The sequence below is a fragment of the Peromyscus eremicus genome, chromosome 4, assembly GCF_949786415.1.
Source record: "Peromyscus eremicus chromosome 4, PerEre_H2_v1, whole genome shotgun sequence".
NCBI classification, from domain to species: Eukaryota; Metazoa; Chordata; class Mammalia; order Rodentia; family Cricetidae; genus Peromyscus; species Peromyscus eremicus.
Window position 1 is genome coordinate 132159158 of NC_081419.1, and position 18993 is coordinate 132178150.

General features: G+C 47.3%; 1 protein-coding gene across 1 annotated transcript in view; it reads left to right on the top strand.

The window, feature by feature from the left end:
- Ppp1r16b (protein phosphatase 1 regulatory subunit 16B) overlaps positions 1 to 18993 on the top strand; it is a 98953-nt gene that overhangs the window by 75152 nt on the left and 4808 nt on the right. Inside the window, exons 4-10 of the mRNA XM_059261830.1 lie at positions 3846 to 3991; positions 6364 to 6467; positions 8238 to 8362; positions 10658 to 10783; positions 11333 to 11408; positions 12423 to 12552; positions 12647 to 12815. Coding sequence (XP_059117813.1) covers positions 3846 to 3991; positions 6364 to 6467; positions 8238 to 8362; positions 10658 to 10783; positions 11333 to 11408; positions 12423 to 12552; positions 12647 to 12815 — 876 coding nt within the window. The remainder of the gene's footprint in view (positions 1 to 3845; positions 3992 to 6363; positions 6468 to 8237; positions 8363 to 10657; positions 10784 to 11332; positions 11409 to 12422; positions 12553 to 12646; positions 12816 to 18993) is intronic.

Genomic DNA, 18993 nt, shown 5'->3' on the forward strand with positions numbered 1-18993 from the left:
ACTTACCATGGGATATGCAGTAATCAGGCTGAAGAGAAAGCTCTGTGGCTAAGAACACATACTGCTCTTGCAGAGGACCCAAGCTCAATTCCTAGCTCCTGTGTCAGACTTAACAACCACCTGTAACTCCAACTCCAGGGGATCTATCACCCTCTGCTGGCCTCCGTGAGCACCTGCATGCACACATGCACATACCTACACATACACAAACACATGTAACTAAAGGTTTTAAATAACCTGTTTGAAAAGATTTGAGTTATGATTACAGTTCATCATATGGCTACTTCATAAAGCACTTCAGTGGTATATCTCATTTTGATCCTCACAGCAACCCTCTACAACATTGTTCCCATTTTACGTCTCAAGAAACTGAGGCTCAGGGGCACCTCTATTCTGTAGAACTTTCCACAAAGATGGGAATAAATGTGCCATGTGTCTGTGTGGACCAGCAAAGTAGCCATAGAGTTGTGTGGCTAATGTGACAAGAACTAGATTCTAACTCTTATTTGATTTTAGTCAATTTAAATACAGATTGGCTGTGTTAGATGTGAAATCTCAGGGTTCTAAGTCGTGGCTGAGCTAGGGTTAACATCAGTAGCCTTGACTGTCTAGATACAGTGGTTAGCAGAGTCCCATGGGCTCCCTCCAGGTGCTATTCTTGCCTTCATGAACTTTTTTTTGTGGGGCCCTTCCTTGGGCTTGGGGTTCCTTCCATTTCTCACACTCCACCTCCTCTTCTTCCTGCTGATCACATGACTTCCTCAGGTCTAGTTTCTCCTGGGAGACCACTGGGCCTCTGAGCACATAAGGAGGGAAGAACTCCCCAGGCTTCGAGCCTAGCTGTGTGGAACTCACCCCTGACTCTACCGCCACCACCACGCTTGCCTCGGGTTCCATGCTGGGACAGTCCTGGGCCTCGGGTTCCGTGTTGGGATGGTCCTGGGCTGCGTCCACCCCCACTGGCCCACGGACTCTCATCCCCACCCATGCAGCAGTCCCTTTTTGCCCACCTGCTCTTGTGTCAGATACTCTACGATGGTGGACAGGAAGTTAGGAAGTGTCTGTGCTTGCAGACGATGTGGTGTGATGTGACCACAGGCATAGAAATCAACAGCTGAGGGAACGCAGTGTGGTCAGCGCTCCCGCGGTGGGAGCAGGAGCTTGCAGCTGGGACCTGGCGGTGGCTTGCCTCAAAGGAGAACCGAGACAGGCTTCCAAGAGGAAGGACACCTGAGCCGAGGCTTGAAGTAAGAGTTTGCAGGGGGATGAGTATTGTAGGAGTGTGAGAAAGAATTTGCCAGAAGGAAAAAGGAACAGCGTTAGAGCAGAGGGAACATCCACAGAGGCATGCGAAAGCAACCCAGCCTTTCAAGTTTGAGTTGGAGGGAGTAACTAGAAGGCATAGTGGGAGGCAGGACTGGCCAGGTTGAGAACAGGGCCTTTGGACACAGACTGTTTCACTTTTAATTCAACACTGTGGATTGATTTTGTTATTGTGTGGGTACCTTGTGTTTTTATTTATTTAATTTTTGTAGGCTCTTACTATGTAGCCTAGGCTAGTCTTGAACTAACGATCCTTCTGCCTTTCCTCCCTAGTACTGAGATGGTTGGATGTTGCTGGATTGTAATCTTGAGTGAATCTATTTCTTACTATGTGTGTGACTTTGTGCTTCTTTGGGCCAATGGGAAGGAGAGGACCCTCAGGCCCATTTTGAGGGTTAAATGCTGCAGTGAATGGCCAAAGCGAATCCTAGTGCCTGGCTCTTGTAGGTCTTCCTAAAGCAACAGTTATTACTATTGATAACGAAGTGAGGTGCTGGCGTCACCCAGCTGTGCATTGTTGCATGCAACAGGGAAGACTGGGGCACCTGCAGAGAGCCTTCCGAGGCTAGCCAAGGAGTGCAGGTTTGCTTCTCTTGAGCAAGGGGAACCTTCTGAGGTTTGCAGACATCAGGCTGCAAAACTAGATACAGTAAAGCTGAGGGCATCTGGAGGTAGAGCTGACGCAGTGCATCACTGCATGGAGACAGACACTTAGGAGACAAGCACTCAGTTGGCTCTGTATTGGAAGAGAAGAGGCAGAAGGAGTCAGCCCACTGCAGGTGCCGCGTCCCGCTGTGGTTCCATAGTGACTACAGAGCCTGCTCTCCCATCCCTGCCACATATGCCAGTCAGCATGTGCACCCCTGTGCCAGCCCTGGGATCACTGTCACAAGACTCCACAGCTCTGGGTATGCAGTCCCCTGGTCCTCCTGTCTCCTTCCTACAGGGGGCTGCCCACACAGGTCTTTCTTCTTTTTACCTATGCCTGGCTCCAGTGCCTGTGCCTCCCTCTACTGGCTATGTTATGCCACTGCGTGGTTCTCCTGCCCTCCTAAGACAGTCCAGCCCCAATGGGCTGTACCTTTCTTACCGTGTCTATCCAGAAAAGTACCTGCAGACCCAGCCATGCTAGACCAGCTAGCAGGAAGAACTGGCTCTCTGGCACCATCTGTGCGCCCAGCTGCTCCTTTCCTGCGTGCTCTGCTGGTGCAGAGTCCTGGCTGGCTGGAGATATGTGGGGAGCTGTGGTGGTGTCCTACTCCACAATCGTCTGGGATCATGGGCTCACATAGGTGCCTTCTGCTCACCTCCATGCTCTTCTTCACATATATGTAGTTACTTATGTTGGTCAGGCCACCACCATCCCTAAACTAGGTGACTTCAACATCTATTCTCTCTGTCCTTCTCAATGTGTGTATGCATGCACAAACACAATACATATACACACGTAGACATACACATACACACAGACACACATAGACACAGACACACACACGGTAGCATACACACATACAGAGACATACATAGACACATATACACACAGACATACAGACACACACACACACACACACACACACACACACACACGCACGCACACACCATCCTCCACATGGAACCAGCAGAGTGAAATGGTTTTTGGTTTTGTTTTTAAAAAAACAAGTCAGGTTGTGCTATTTTTAAGAGTACAGTTCACCCCTGCCTCCTGTTGCTCTGGAGACCAAACCTGGCTTACTTGGACAGGAAGGGTGAGCTCGTGTCCTCTGATAACCACAGAGTGGCCACTGTCACCATCCTCTGTTCCCACCTCTGTTCTCCCTGGGTGAGTGTCCCTTGGGGAGTGTTTCACTCCCTGTCCCCAGAACCTGTATTCTCTTGGAGGAGCTGCAGAATTGGACCCTCCCACCTCACTTGGGCTCACCCACCTATGCCCACAACTCCATCCAGGTAGGAGCACAAACAGGCTATCTCCTTGAGGTGACTCTGCCAGGGCCCCCAGGGCCTGCTGGGAGGAGACTTAGTCACTTGGGAACCTCTGCAAGATTTGCATTCCCAGGTCAGAGATTAAAAGTTTCAAACAGCGATGCAGGGTGATACTTTAGAGGCCGGTACCCTAAAGGAGGGTGTGGGCCGGGACCCCAAACACATCTGAGCAATTCTGCTTGAGCTGAAGGGTGATTTAAGAGTTCTTCTTAGGATGTTGCCTGGAGAAAGCCATCTGGGATTTTAAAAGCTCATTCAACTTGAATGCAGCTCCACTAACTCTTATAAAAACACTTTATAGCTGACTGGGGCTGTTTGCCAAGGCTGTTTTTATCTTGCATGTTATTAACTTCTTTTTTACTCAACAAGGAGACTGACTCTAAGAGGTAAAGTGTCTTGCCCAAAGTTATAGAGCTGGATTCGAACTCAGGCTGTCTGTCTCCACCGTCCTGCTCATGGTCTCTTGTGGGGATTGTAGTGTGTCCCCATCAGGGTTCTGGGCCATGCCTGGCCTCACTCTGTGGCCTCTGTGTCTCTCCCAGTGCTGCATTGACAACTTTGAAGAAATTGTCAAGCTGCTGCTTTCCCATGGTGCAAACGTGAATGCCAAGGACAATGAGCTGTGGACACCCCTGCATGCTGCAGCCACCTGCGGCCACATCAACCTGGTGAAGATCCTCGTTCAGTAGTACGTGATCCTCCCTCCCTGGGGCAGCCTGCCCTCCCCTCCACAGATGGCTTTTCTCATATGCATTAGTCCGTCCTTCCTCCCTCCTTCCCTCCCTCCCTCCCTGCCAACCTCCCTCCCTCCCTGCCAACCTCCCTCTCTCCCTCCCTGCCAACCTCCCTCCCTCCCTCCCTCCTCCCTCCCCCTTCCTCCCTTCCTTCCTACCCTTCCATTCCCCCTCCATCTCCTCCCCCACCATCAATTCCCTTCTCTCTATCTTTCCTCCCCTAAATTCCCTTTCTCTCTGTGTTTCCTGTCTCTTTCTCTCCATCACTCCCAATTTCTTGGTCTTTTCTACTCTGTTTCTTTCTTTTCAGTGTTTACTTGTTTTATAGTTTTTGTGTCAAAATGCCAATAGCATACAATTGATACTTTTTGCCATTTTAAGGGTACAGTCCATGCTATTCCCTGTATTCACCTTGTCGTGTGCTCACCACCATCCGTCTCCAGAACTTGCTTCACCTTGCACAGGCCACAGTTGTTTGACTATGACTCCTCCCATCCCCATCTGTACCTCCCTTAGCCCCAAACAGCCATGACTCCCGCCCTCTCTGCCTCTCTCTGATGCAGCTGCTCATTTAGTGGGAATGAACAATGTTTATCTTTTCATGACTTGGGCTGTTTCACTTGGCATAATGTCCTCAAGGTTCATCCATGTTGTAATGGGCTCAGAGACAGAAACCGTTCATCCATTTGTCCATTGATGAGCACTGGGTGCTGATACCCTTTGGCTGTAACATGTGTGCACAGATCTCTCTTCGGGACCCTGCTTCCCATTGATGTGGAAATATATCCAGATGTGGAATTGCTGAGCTATATGGTAGCCATTTTTAATTTTTAAAGGGATTTATCTACTTTCCCAGTTCCCCTTCCATTTTACATGCTGACCAACAGGTCCTGTGCCAGGCCCTGGGCACATGGGATAGGAAAGCAAGACCAGTGGGTGGGACCCTAGAGACTGACAGCATCTGAGTGCAGGGAGTCAGGATAAGGGGTGGAGAGCAGGTGGACCACTCACACAGGTCTTTGCAGAGCATGAGAGACCCATTAGGTGCCTCCTCAGGAGGGCCCTGAAGTCAGCAGGGAGTGATGCCAACCTGGCTTCACGTGCTTTCCTGCTGGACTATATTAGAATTACCCGAGCCATGAGTGCAAAATACATGTTCCCAGGCCCCCTGCATTCTTTGGGGTAGTGGAAAGAATCCATGGAGCTGCATTTTGTTTCACTGGTTCCCAAGATATTTCTGTCATAGCGTGCCGTACAGCCACACCTGGATACTGCTCTAGTCTCTCTTGCTATGACAAATACTGACAGAACAGAACTTAGGGGAGAAAGGGCTTATTCAGTGGGTTACAGTCCCTCATTGTGGGGAAATCAAGGCAAGAATTTGAAGCAGTTAGTCACACAGTCAAGGGTGGAGAGAAATGACTGTATATATTGTTTAGCACTCAGTTGGCTTTCTCTACCCCTACACAGTCCGGGGCCTCGCATCCGGAAATGATGCTGCTCACTTTGGGGCCTGACCTTTCCACATAATTAAAACAATCCAGACAATCCCCCATAGATATGCTTACAGACAGATCAGCCTGATTTAGTCAAGGATTCACTGAGACTCTTCCCAGGTGATTCTAGGCCATGTCAGATTAGAATTACCCATCACAGGGGCTATTGGCCTGGAGGGTGAGTTCTTCCACAGTGCCCCAGGGCTCTGTTCTTCCCATGTCCTGGTCCTTTGAGTAATTGAGGGATTGAAAGAGGATGGATATGCATACTGGTGAAGGTTGGCATAGCAACCATGGAGTAAAAAGGGCTGGCACATGAGAGACCTGGGTTTGGAGCTTGACCCTATCATATCCAAGCTGTGTGGCCTGAGGCACACGATTGAGAGCCTTTCTGAGTCATTGTCTCCTCTTGAGTGAGGTGAGGCCCACAGTAGCACCCCTCCGGGGAGACTCCTTAAGGTAATGTGTGCAAAGGATTTACATCTAGCCTGGTTGCAAGCAGGCAGCCGGTGAGATGTCCTGCTCCTGTTTCCATCATTTTTATTATTGTTGTCTGAGAGGGCTTTGACATCTGCCTGGAAGTGTCCATCTGCTGAGGGAGCTCATCTGAGACCTTGGTCCCTTCCTGCTGGGACCCTGAAATGCGGAAACACTGCATTCCCGGGATATGTGGTGGGAAGGGAAGGGTATCGCTTATCTGGGATACACCTTGGTGGGGTCATGGCTGCTGGGGAGTGCAGGGAGGCTGTGGATGGGAAGCCAGATGATGGAGATAGTCAGACTAACCCAGACATACCTTCTTGGCTCTCACTCCGACCTTTTCTCTGCAGTGGGGCTGACTTGCTTGCTGTCAACTCTGATGGGAACATGCCATATGACCTCTGTGAGGATGAACCCACCCTGGATGTCATTGAGACCTGCATGGCATACCAAGGCAAGGGGGAGCACTATGTTATACCATGGGCACAGTGAGGCACTGCAGTGAACATGGTTTCAGTGGATGGGAACAGCACATTAGCTGGCTATGTACCTGCCAGCCTCGTGCCTAGCTCCCGATAACTGGGACAGGTCCTTGTTATTATTGTCATCTGTATGATTAAAAGATGGGGACACAAAAGGGCCTTGGAACACATGCCATGTGGAGGGAGATATTGTTCTCACTGTCACCCACACACGCAGGCGGCCTCAGCTGGCCTCCTCTTCTCTTTGTCGGCTATGACAATTCAGTTCAGTTAACACTCACCATAAAGATGTGTCCCCATTTGGGAACATGGTAAGAAGTCAAGAACATTGGCGGGTGCTGCTCGGTGCCAGGCACCAAGCTGCCTGCCAGGGGCCCGGATAAACAAGATGTGGGCTGTTCTGGGCTCACAGTGAGCTTCAGAGGGAAGCACGTGTAACAGCAAGAGACACCTGCCGGTCCCAGCTCCCTACATGCATGCCTGCGAAGCACTCTCTAGTAAAAAGGGTCTTAAATCCAGACCCGTAGCTGTGTCCCAGGGTCCTGCGAGGTCCTCACCGCGCCTCTCCCCAGATCTCTGTGGCCACTGTTGACTTGGCTTCCACGCTCCCTGGCACCTGCATTTTCCCCATTCATTTCCTGTAGAAAGTTTTTTAATAACTTTTGTGCCAACCTGGTGAAACTATGGACTCCCCAATGGAGTTATAAAGCTGCCGGAGTATGAAGGAAGCCAGCTGGGTCATCTTTCAACAAAACTACCACAGTATTTTTAAGTGTGCTATATAGAAGCCATTAATTCTTTCCATGATAGGACGTGGTGGTATGAAATTACCCGGAGTTTCTGTTGGCCATAGGCTCACGGGTACTGCTGATTGTTCTGTTGTGGTAGCAAATACTAACTTATGGGAAGGCTTGTCAAAATAAGCATGTAACCTTTTTTTCTCCCTTCAAGTTTGCAGATTGCCCCGAATTCTTCCAGAGGAAACTTGATCCCATGGGCTTTTTTTTTTTTTTTTTTTTTTTTTTTTTTAAATAGGGCATTGTGTTCTCTCCTTAAATCAGCAGCCACCTGTGACAGGTACACTTTTGTCAGCCAGAGATTTTGGGCTCTATCATGTCTCTCTGGAACTGGAATGGCTTATGCCTGTAATCCTAGCATATGGGAGGCTGAGGCAGGAGAATTGTCACAAGTCAGAGGCCAGCCTGCACTACAGTGTGAGAACCTTGTCTCAGAAAACAAAAAGCAAAAGTCTTTCTGGGTCCTTCTATTTGAAAGTAATATAGTGACTGATTCAGCCATTCTTACAACAACAAAAGAATGTATTAACTATTGCATATGGTGCTGAAAACACAGTGGTATATGAGAGAAAGGAAACCAACAGGCCCTGGTCAGAAGGGGTGGCCAGTGGGCACCAGGTGGGGAGGTGACATGGTCAGCACCCAAAAAATGAGGCAGGTATCACTTGGGGCAACTGGAGGTGAGTGGGCAGGTGCTCCAATCTAGCCAATGGAAGAGCATGTAGAAAGTGAGTGATGTTCATAAGAAGCCTACTAGCTGCCAGGAAGGAATGGTCCTTGTCCCGTGACCCATGGTGTTTGTGTTCATCAGGCCTGGGGACAATGATCTTTGTCATCTTTGTGCACTGGGTGACTGGCAAACTTTGGGGAGCAGGAGCCATGCCTTCCCTGTCTGCTTGGGACCCGGGACCTGACACTCTTGAGTAATGTCTCACCTCCCTGCAGGCATCACCCAGGAGAAAATCAATGAGATGCGGGCAGCTCCCGAGCAGAAGATGATATCAGACATTCACTGCATGATTGCAGCAGGCCAGGATCTCGACTGGATAGATGCCCAGGGTGCCACACTGGTGAGGAGATGGGTCAGGCTGGTTTGGGTTGGAAGCAAGTACCAGAACCAAGACCAACTAGGGCTGAGTTGAGTCTGGTTCCTGGTAGATTAATCCTATACCCTTGTGACTTTGAGCCTCTAGACCCCTGCTGCTCCTGGAATATAGATGATTGAGGCTGGGGTCCAGTCTCTTTCTGACTCTGGCCATTCTCACCTGGGGCTGGGAATCAGGAGCTCTAGGGCTTGGCTCTGATGTCCATCTGCTTTGTTTCCATGGCAGTACCTACACTCTCCTCAAGGACCACCATTTGTTCACTCACACACATAGTCTTGCTTTGTATCATCCATTCCCTGCCTACTGTGCCCTGGAAAACCATGGTCCTTCTCATTCATCTTTCCCTGAGGTCACTGTAACAGATTTTATCTACCACTCCATCACTCCATCCATATATCCATCCATCAATCCATCTATCCATCCATCCATCCATCCATCCATTCATCCATCCATCCATTCATCCATCCATCCATTCATCCATCCATCCATCCATCCATCCATCCATCCATCCATCCATCCATCTGTCCATCTCTCATCCATCATTTATCCATCTGGCCATCCATCCAGTTATGCTGGATGCCTTTCTATATGCTATGAATGTGTGTTGCTCTGATTTGGTTGGTAAGTAAAACGCTGATTGGCCAGTAGTCAGGCAGGAAGTATAGTATAGGCGGGATAAGCAGAGAGGAGAATTCTGGGAACAGGAAGGTGGAAGTCAGGAGTCACCAGCTAGAAACAGAGGAAGCAAGATGTAAAGGCAGAACTGAGAAAAGGTACCAAGCCATGTGGCTAAACATAAATAAAAATTATGGGTTAATTTAAGTGTAAGAGCTAGTCAGTAGTTAGCCTGAGCTAATGGCCGAGCAGTTTTAATTAATATAAGCCTCTGTGTGTTTACTTGGGTCCAAGCGGCCACAGGGCCACAGGAGCCAGGCAGGACCAGGAAAACTTCAGCTACACAGTTAACACATAGTTATAAGGACCACCTCCATGCCACATTCTTTACTAGTCCTTAGATAAATGACAGAGGCCTCCTCTCTTTCTCAGAGCCACCTAGTTACCTCTACTGATCCTTGGAACTCAGCTGTCTCTGTCAGCAGCTTGAGAGGAAATATGCTGGAGGCCTCACAATTTCATAAAAAAAAAATCATGTCAATAGTAAAGGTTTAAAAAAGGAGTTTTTCTATAACCTGGCAACAAGCCAAGGAAATTGTATGGAAATGACCCATTCCTTTTACAATCAGACTCCATTACCAGCAAGGTGTAACCCAAAGGGTACTCAGAGAAATTAAATCTGGCAGATGGATGTGTTTCACTTTGTAGAATTTGGAAAATTGAAATATGTACACCATACCATTGATACTTATTCAGAATTTCAATGGGCAACTGCTTTGAGTTCTGAAAAAGATGATTCTGTAATCACTCATTTGCTAGAAGTTATGGCCATCATGGGCATACCTGCACAAATTAAAACTGACAATGCTCCAGCATATATCTCTGGTAAAAATGAAACAGTTTTTTTGCTTATTACAATATAAAGCATATTACAAGTATACCACATAATCATACAGGCCAAGTTATAGAAAGATACAACATTTCTATGCAGCAGGGAATTAGGAATTGCTTAGCTGGGTGACTCTGAGTTGGCGTTTCCCATGAGGCTGACCAGGGCTACAGTCACATCTGACGTTGGTCTCCTTCGTGTGGTTCCCTTGCACGGCTGATGTCAGTGTTGGCAGAAGGCCTCAGCTTCTTGCCTTCTCACAACTGCTCCTCAGGGCTCCATGAGATGACTGCCTCCTCCCAGATGAATCCAGGAGAGCGTAAGGTAGAAGCAGCAATGCCTGTCATGCCCCAGCCTCATAAAAATCATACACTGCCACTTTGTAATATCCTCTTGGTTAGTTAGAAGTGAGCCAATCTGGTCTACATTCAAAGGCAGAGCAATCAGATTCCACATTTTAAAAGAAGATATGTCAAAGAATAGGTAGGTATATTTTCAAATGACCATATTGAACCTCTGAGCCCCCTTCTCTGTGGCTCGGGTAAAGAGCCCATCTCTCTGCCTCCCATTGTACTTCTCTATCTCACACTCAGTAGTCCCCTGTAACCTTCCTGGCTGGTGTTACCACCTCATTCTGTTCCATTCTCTGGCCCCAAGGATGCTCTGAGGCTTGGGGTGAGAAATGACACCCTGCCTCCAAATGTGGAGCCAGCCCCCTTTGGAATGCTCACTTGGACTTCTTTCCTCTCTTCCAGCTACACATAGCTGGAGCCAATGGATACCTGTGGGCAGCTGAACTCCTCCTGGACCATGGAGTGCGTGTGGATGTGAAGGACTGGGATGGCTGGGAGCCTCTGCATGCAGCAGCCTTCTGGGGACAGGTACTTCCCACCCCCTATAATCAGGCACAAGGTGAAACTGCTGATTCAAGGTTCTTTAGGCTGGCAATTGGTGCAAGAGAACAAGGACCCACTCAAGGCACTGGCTACAGTGAGTATGTAGATGAGACAGCTCTGGGAGGTTGCAAACACATTGGCCTAAACATCCTAACAGAATAAGACTCAAATTTGCCCAAGAGAAAATCCCCTTGATTTCTGCTTTGCGTGGTTTCTCCAGAGTGTGTTTTCCTAAATGTGATCGCAGCCTGTGTAGCCAACCATAGACACCCGACAGCTGTGGAATTACAACCGATTCCTCCTCCTCCTGCTTCTCCTCCTTGTAGTAACCCAGACATGCTAGGAGGAGGTGTCAAGCCCATCGTATTTGACAGGGCTATCTCATGGTATCTCAGTATTTGGGGCCCTCCCTGGGAATCAGCTTTCCTCCACCATTCTTTGGGTCACATCCTAAAAGGTCTTGAGTACTCTCTCTAGCTCCTAGGCTCCTTGAGGCCTCAGTACGGGGAACATGAACTTCTTCCTGTGTTGCAGATGCCAATGGCAGAGCTGTTAGTGTCCCATGGAGCTAGCCTCAGTGCCAGGACATCCATGGATGAGATGCCAATAGGTAAGACAGCTTAATGCTTCGTACGTACATACTTAGCAGTTTTTTTGATGGTGAGTAGACATATGGTTGAACATATGGCTGCATACTGAAGGTAGGTAGGTAGGTAAGTAGATAATAGAGATAGATAGATAGATAGATAGATAGATGAATGGGTGGATAGATGAAGGTAGACAGGTAATGTGATGTGGGATGTAATGATGGGTGGATGATGGATGTATAGGCAGATGGATAGATAAGTAGATGGGTGGGCTGAGGATGAACCTATGTACAGATGACCAGGTTATCCAGTAGATGGACAGGTTGATAGAGAGATTCAGTCAATTGGCTGGTGGGGTTAGGGAGATTTCCCAGCATCATTACTTCATTTCCCACTTGAGGGATCTGCTTGTTTCTCTCAATGCTCACACCAGGGAGACTTTATGACTCTCCCAGACACTATCAAGGGTATGTGTCTTGTTTGCTTTTCTGTTGCTGTGATTAAAACCCAGACCAAAAGCAACTTGGGAAGGAATGGGTTTATTTGGCTTTCACTTCCACGTCATAGTCCATCATTGAGGGAACTCAAAGCAGAAACTGAAGGAGAGGCCATGGAGGGGTGCTACTTACTGGCTTGTTCCCTTGGCTTGCTCAGCCTGCTTTGTTATACAACCCACGCTCACCTGCCCAGGGGTACCAGATCAATCATTAATCAAGAAAATGCCCCACAGACTTGCTCACAGGACAGCCTGATGGAGGCAATCCCTCAGTTGAGATTCCCTCTTCCCAGATACGCCTAAGTTTGTGTCAAGTTGACAAAGCCTACCAGCATGGTATGTGTCTTAGCTGGGAACTTCAGGAGTTCGGAGGCCCAGGTCTCCCATTCCCACACTCCTCTAAGGAAATAAGCAGGAGCTGATTTCTTCCCTCCATCTGTGCCCCAGAAGGTTCTCAGAGCTTCTGGTGGGTTCACATGGTAGCTCCTGTGGTATGGAGTCCCTGCCTTGCCTTCTGCAACTGACTCTTGTACTTCTTCAGACCTGTGCGAGGAGGAGGAGTTCAAGGTCCTGCTATTGGAGCTTAAACACAAGCATGACGTGATCATGAAGTCCCAGCTGAGGCACAAGTCATCCCTGAGCCGGAGGACATCCAGTGCAGGCAGCCGTGGGTGAGTGGTACAGGGCAACCAGGGGCCCCTGCACATGCCTGCCTGTGGCTCCTTGTACAGGGCTCCTTCCCAGCACCTCCTCTGTCCCTCTCAGGAAGGTGGTGCGTCGAGCTAGCCTGTCAGACAGAACCAACCTGTACCGGAAAGAATATGAGGGAGAGGCCATCTTGTGGCAGCAGCGGAGTGCAGCAGAAGACCAGCGTACCTCCACCTACAATGGAGACATCAGGGAGACCAGGACAGACCAGGAAAACAAGGACCCGGTGAGGGACCTCTTGCCTTCTAGTGTTGACCACTACCTTGTGAAGAGGACAGGGCCCAGCCTGGTCCCACTTCCTCATCTGAGAACCATCAGAAGGGAAACAGCTGGGTAGTGCCCTCAAACAGCTAGCTCCTGTCTGACGGTGGTGGCTAATATTGTTAAGGAGGTAACCCTTAGGTATATTCGTCAGAGTTAAGACCTCTTTACGTGCCAGAGGCTCATGATTGGCAGAGACAGAGTGACTGCTGTAGGTCTGCTTGTCCCCTAATAATCTGATCCTGAATTCCCCAGAAGAGAGGCTTAGCATGATAGTTACCCTAGGAGCTAAGGGCTAAGACCTTCTTTTGTGGGGACAAAGATTTGAGAATGGTGTTTATCAAGGTGACATCTGGTTGAAAGGAGTATTCTGAAAAATGTAGTAGGGTTCTGAGACAGTCTCTGAGAAACTGCTCCAGCACTAACCAGTGGCCCTGGGTTCTGGGCACTCTCAGAAGATGGTGTGAGGTCTTCTTCAGCGGTGATAGCAGAGGTCACACTGAGGGCTTAAAATGGGAGACACTCAGGGGTCTGAAGTCTAGAAATCTAAAATGAAGATGTCGATAGAGTTGGCTCCTCTTGGTGTTCCTGAAGGGGAGGTCTGCGCCAAGGCCTCTTCCCAGCTTCTGGTGGCTTGGGTGTCCCTTCAGTCTAGTATGACTTTGATCTCCACCTCTGTCTTCACAAGCCTTTTCCTTGTGTATGTGTATACCTCCGTTTCTTTTTATTTAAACCATACTTTTGTTTATCTAGTATTTACAGGTATAGGTATATACATATGAGTGAACATGTGTGTGCAGGCCAGAGGCCAATGTCTGATATATCCATCAGTCACTCGCCACTGTTTGTTTGTTTGTTTGTTTGTTGTTGTTGTTTTTGAGACAGGTTCTCTTACTGAACCGAATGCTCACTAATTAGCTAGGCTGGCCAGTGATCTCCAGAGGTCCATCTGTCCCTGCCAACTCTGTATTAGGGACCACACTCAGCTTTTTGAGTGGATGCTGGGAGTCCAGACTCGGGTCTTAACACTTACATGGCAAACACTTCACCAATCAAGCCATTTTCCTAGGGCCCCTCTTAGAAGGGCCCATCCCAATCTAATATAATCTCATAGTTATTTTTGAGCCAAATAATTTTATTGCTTGCATTTGAAGTGCTCTTCAATGACCTCTTTGCTCTGATTCTGTGCCATAGTCTAATCACAACATAACTATGTAACTACAACCACAGGGCTTCCAGTCTGGATCAGTTTTGCACAGGCTTGCCCATTCTTCTAGTTTCTCCTTGTCACCAACCCTAATTAGGTTGATTTGGTGCTCAGCACAAGGACCTCTCCATGCTTACATATGTAAGTTCATCACAGATGTGTGTGAGCACACAGAGATGGACTGGGCGCTTGTCCAAGTCTTTGGCAGCTTCTTGAATTCCATAGGTTGGGAGTTGTAGATGAGAGCAGTCTTCAGCAACCCTAGTACTGACATCTATCACACCTCCAGCCAGGAACATCTTCCCTGGCCGTGGTGATGGGGTAGGGGCAAAGCTGAATCTTGAATTCACAAAGTGTCTGCTTCCCCAACAGTAGCAGGGAATGAGCCCTTATCTTACTCTAATGACGTTCCAAAGGGAATCAGTGGACTCAGACGTCGAATACATACTTTTTCTCTTTCTCAATAATAGACTGAGATTTGAAGCAACTTTATGTTTATCGAAAAATAAGTGGAGTAGTTGGGGAGATGGCTGAGCCAGGAAGGTGTTTGCCATGCAAACATGGGGACATGAGAATGAGTCTCCAGCACACACATTGAAGAAAAAGAGCCAGGCAGGTGTGGTGTTGCATGCCTTTGATCCTAGCACTCAGGAGGCAGAGGCAGAGGCAGAGGAATCTCTGAGTTCAAGGCCAGCCTGGTCTATAAAGTGAGTTACAGGGTAGCCAGAGATACATGGTAAGACCCTGTCTTAAAAAAAAAGTTGGATTCGAAAAACACACCTAGTGTATCCTAGTGCCTGGGAGATGGAGACAGGAGGACCTCTGGGGATTTCTGATCAGTCAGTCTAGCTGAATTGGTGAGCTTCAGGGTCAGGGAGAGACCTGTGGTCTCAATGCACACACACACACACACACACACACACACACACACACACACACACAATAGGTAGAAAATTGCCCTCAGATTCCATTTCGTTACCATTTTGCACTTGTGCACTTGCATGTGCTGTCACTGATGAGCCAGTGCTGATGCATACATCATACCAGACTTCACTCTGTGTTGCACCATCTGTGGACTCCACTGTTACAGTATCAGGCAACATGCTTTCACTGTCCCAGAAGATCCCCAGTGTCCCACTTGAGCACATTGTGACAGCACATGAATGCAAAATGGTAATGAAATTGAACCTGAGGACAACTTTCTATCTATTTAATTGTGTGTGCGCATGTGCACACGCATGTATGCGTGTTGTTGATGATCTTATGCTTTCAGAATTTTGCCTGTTTTAGAAAGTCATTGTCTTTCTCAGGGTTTCTATTGCTGTGAAGAGACGCCATGACCATGGCAACTCTTATAGAGGAAAACATTAATTAGGTGGCTGTCAGTTTCAGAGGATTAATCCATTATCATCATGGTGGGAATGGCAACATGCAGGCAGACATGGTGCTGGAGAAGGAGCTGAGAGTTCTACATTTTGCAGGAAGTAAACTAAGACATTGTGTGTGGCTGGAGCATATATGAGACCTCAAACCCACATCCATAGGGACACACTTCAACAAGGACACACCCACTCCAACAAGGACACACCTCCTAATAGTGCCACTCCCTTTGGGGGCCATTTTTTTTTCAAACCACCACATTCCACTCCCTGACCCCTAAAGGCTTGTAGCCATATCATAATGCAAAAATTCATTCAGTTCAACTTCAAAAGTCTCCATAGTCTATAACAGTCTCAAACTTATTTAAAAGTCTAAAGTTCAAAGTCTCTTCTGAGATTCATGCAATCTCTTAACAATAATCCCCTGTAAAATCAAAATCAAAGAATAGATGACATACTTCCAACATATAATGGCACAAGATATACATTATTATTTCAGAAGATAGGGAAGGGAACCTAGTGAGGAAATACTGGACAAAAGGAAGACTGAAAACCAGTTGGGCAAACTCCAAACTCTACGTCTCCATGTCTGACGTCAAAACGCTCGTCAGATCTCCAACTTCTTTCTGCCTTGTTGACTGCAACACACTTCTCTCTCTGGGGCTGGTTCCACTTCCTGTTAGCAGCTCTCCTCAGGAGATGTCCCATGACTCTGACATCTCCAATATCTTGGTGTCTCCAAGGCAATCCAGGCCTCAACTTCACAGCTTCATGCAATGGCCTCTCAAGGCCTCCATTCAGGGACACACTTGATACATGCTTGGCCTCAGTAGCTTTCCTTAGTCTCAGAGGCAAATTCTTAGCCCCTTTCTTCTATCCTTAACTACAGAACCATGTGGCTGAAGCTGCCAAATTCTACTGCTTACTGGAGCTGTAACATGGCCCCTTTTTCAATTACATCTTCACTGGCTTTCTGTTTTCAGTGGTTTCATTCACTGCCTAAGCTTGACTGTTCTGGAATTTGCTCTATAAACCAGGCTGGCTTCAAACTCAGAGATCTTCCAGCCTCTGCCTTCCCAGTGCTGAGATTAAAAGGCATGCACCACCACACCTGACTCTAAGCTTTTCTTTAATTCCTTTTCACAAGTTAGAATTTATCTGGGTAGGATTTTGCCCTGAGGTCCTCATTCCCTTTATTCTATTTCTTAATCTGTTTATCTCCTTGAACACGGGATTTGGCTCCATTCCACTTCCTGGTGCTTCTTTTCTCCTCAAATTTTATGTTTTGTAATTTATCCTGCTCAGCTTGCTTCTTTTCATTATTAATCTTCATTAGAATTTCCACTAATAATCACACAACAGAGTCTATACTAGGCTACTTTGAGATTTCCTCTGCCAATAGAATTAATCCAAAACTCTTCACTTTAGCCTCGGGTAGACTCCTTGGACAAGGGCAAAAGGCACATTCTTCACCAAAATAATACAAGAATGATCTCTAGGCAACATACTAAAATTTTTCTCCTCTGAAACCTCTTGAGTCAGTCCCCCACAGTTCAAATAATTCTCAGCACCATTGTCTTCTATGTTCCTACTAGTATGGCCCATTATGCAGTACTTAAAGCATTCCACTGCTTTCCTAACCCAACATACCAAAATCCAAATTCCTCTAACAAAACATGGTCAGGCCTATCACAGCAATACCCCACTCCTGGTACCAACTTCTGTCTTAGTTATGGTGAAGAGACACCATGACCACAGCAACTCTTTATTTTTATTTTTATTTTATGTGCATTAGTGTTTTGCCATGGGTATCAGATCCCCTGAAACTGGAGTTACAGACAGTTGTGAGCTGCCATATGGGTGCTGGGAACTGAACCCAGGTCCTCTGGAAGAGTAGCTAGTGCTCTTAACTGCTGAGCCATCTCTCCAGCCCTCACAGCAACTCTTATAAAGGAAAACATTTAATTGGGTGGTAGCTTACACTTTCAGAGGTTTAGTCCATTATCATCATGGTGGGACATGGTGGCAGGCAGGCAGACATGGTGCTGGAGAAGGAACTGAGAGTTCTACATCTTGCAAGTGACAGGAAGTGGTCTGAAACATTGAGTGTGGCTTGAGCATATATGAGACCTCACAGCCTACCTTCACAGTGACACACTTCCTCTAACAAGGGCACACACACACACTCCAACAAAGCCACACATCCTAATAGTACCACTCCCTGTGAGGGCCATTTTCTTTCATACCACCACAGTCGTGTAGTTGTGATCGTCTAATCTGTAGTTTTTAAGTGGCAATACTTGCAGTTGTTGCTCAGTGCTCATTGGTGGTGGTGGTGGGGTGTTAGTTTCAGGACTTGGCTTCCCTTAGATACCAAAATCTGCAGATGCTCAAGTCCATGTGTAAAACGGGGTAATGTCTGCACATAATCTACACACATCCTCCTATTGCTTCTAACAGAGGACTTTTAATACCTAGTGCCGTATAAAGGCCGAGAAGGAAGAAAAGTCTGTACATAGAGATAGTTTTGCATGTAAAATATTCTCTCTCTCTCTCTTTTGTGTGTGTGTGTATGTGTGTGTATGTGTGTGTGCGTGTGTGTGTGTGTGTGTGTGTGTGTGTGTGTGTGTGAAGATAGGGCTTTGCTCTATGCACAAGCCTTGATCCCATGATCCTGCTTCAGCCTTCTTTCTAAGTGCTGGGATTACAGGTTTGTGCCACCATGCCTGAGCTAGCTCTCCAACCCAATCAATCAACCAATTGATTCTTTTCTATTTGGGAAATCGTTCTCTTTTTATTGCCATTCGTGTCACGAATGATTTTCCAGTTTTTTTTTTTTAAACATGTGTCTCATGACTTTGTTCATGGTGACTTCACAGCAGGTTAATTCTTGGCTATTATCAGCTGTTTCTGCCTTTTTGTTTATAGTTTCTGGACATTAGCTACCTTTCAAGCTCTTATTATTCAAGGACTATTAAGTGTATAGGATCCTTAGGTGAGACTCTTACATGAAGTGGAGACCTGCTGGAAAAAAAAGGGGGTTATGAGTGACTGGGGTAGGGGGACTAACTGAAATTGACTTACACAAAAAAGGAATTTTATTGTCTCACCAAACTGGAAAGGTCTGGGCCCAGCAGGAACTAGGGATTCAGAATACACCACGAGGTCAGGCTCCCTGTGACCAATGTTCCTTGGTGTCAGCTTCTCTTACAAGCAGAGAAAACACCTTTGACCCTGTGCTTACAGCCCACAGCTTACAGCATCTTTACCAACTGTGGTTCTTACAGAAACATCTTTCCAGTTGTTCTAGCAAAAGTCTCAATGTTGAGTCTCACTGATTCCATTTCTATTAACTCATTCCAGGACACTCGCAATAAAATATGTTCATTAGCTTCAGCCCTGGGATTGGGGTGGGCTTTGGTCTGCCCTATCAGAACACAGGCCCAAATGCCCGGAAGCTACGTGGAGGTAGAGAAACAGATGGAGGATGGGTTCCAGCACTCAAGTCCCTCAGCAGAGGTGCAGGTGGCTGGTGGGTACAGGCCCTCTAGCTTCGA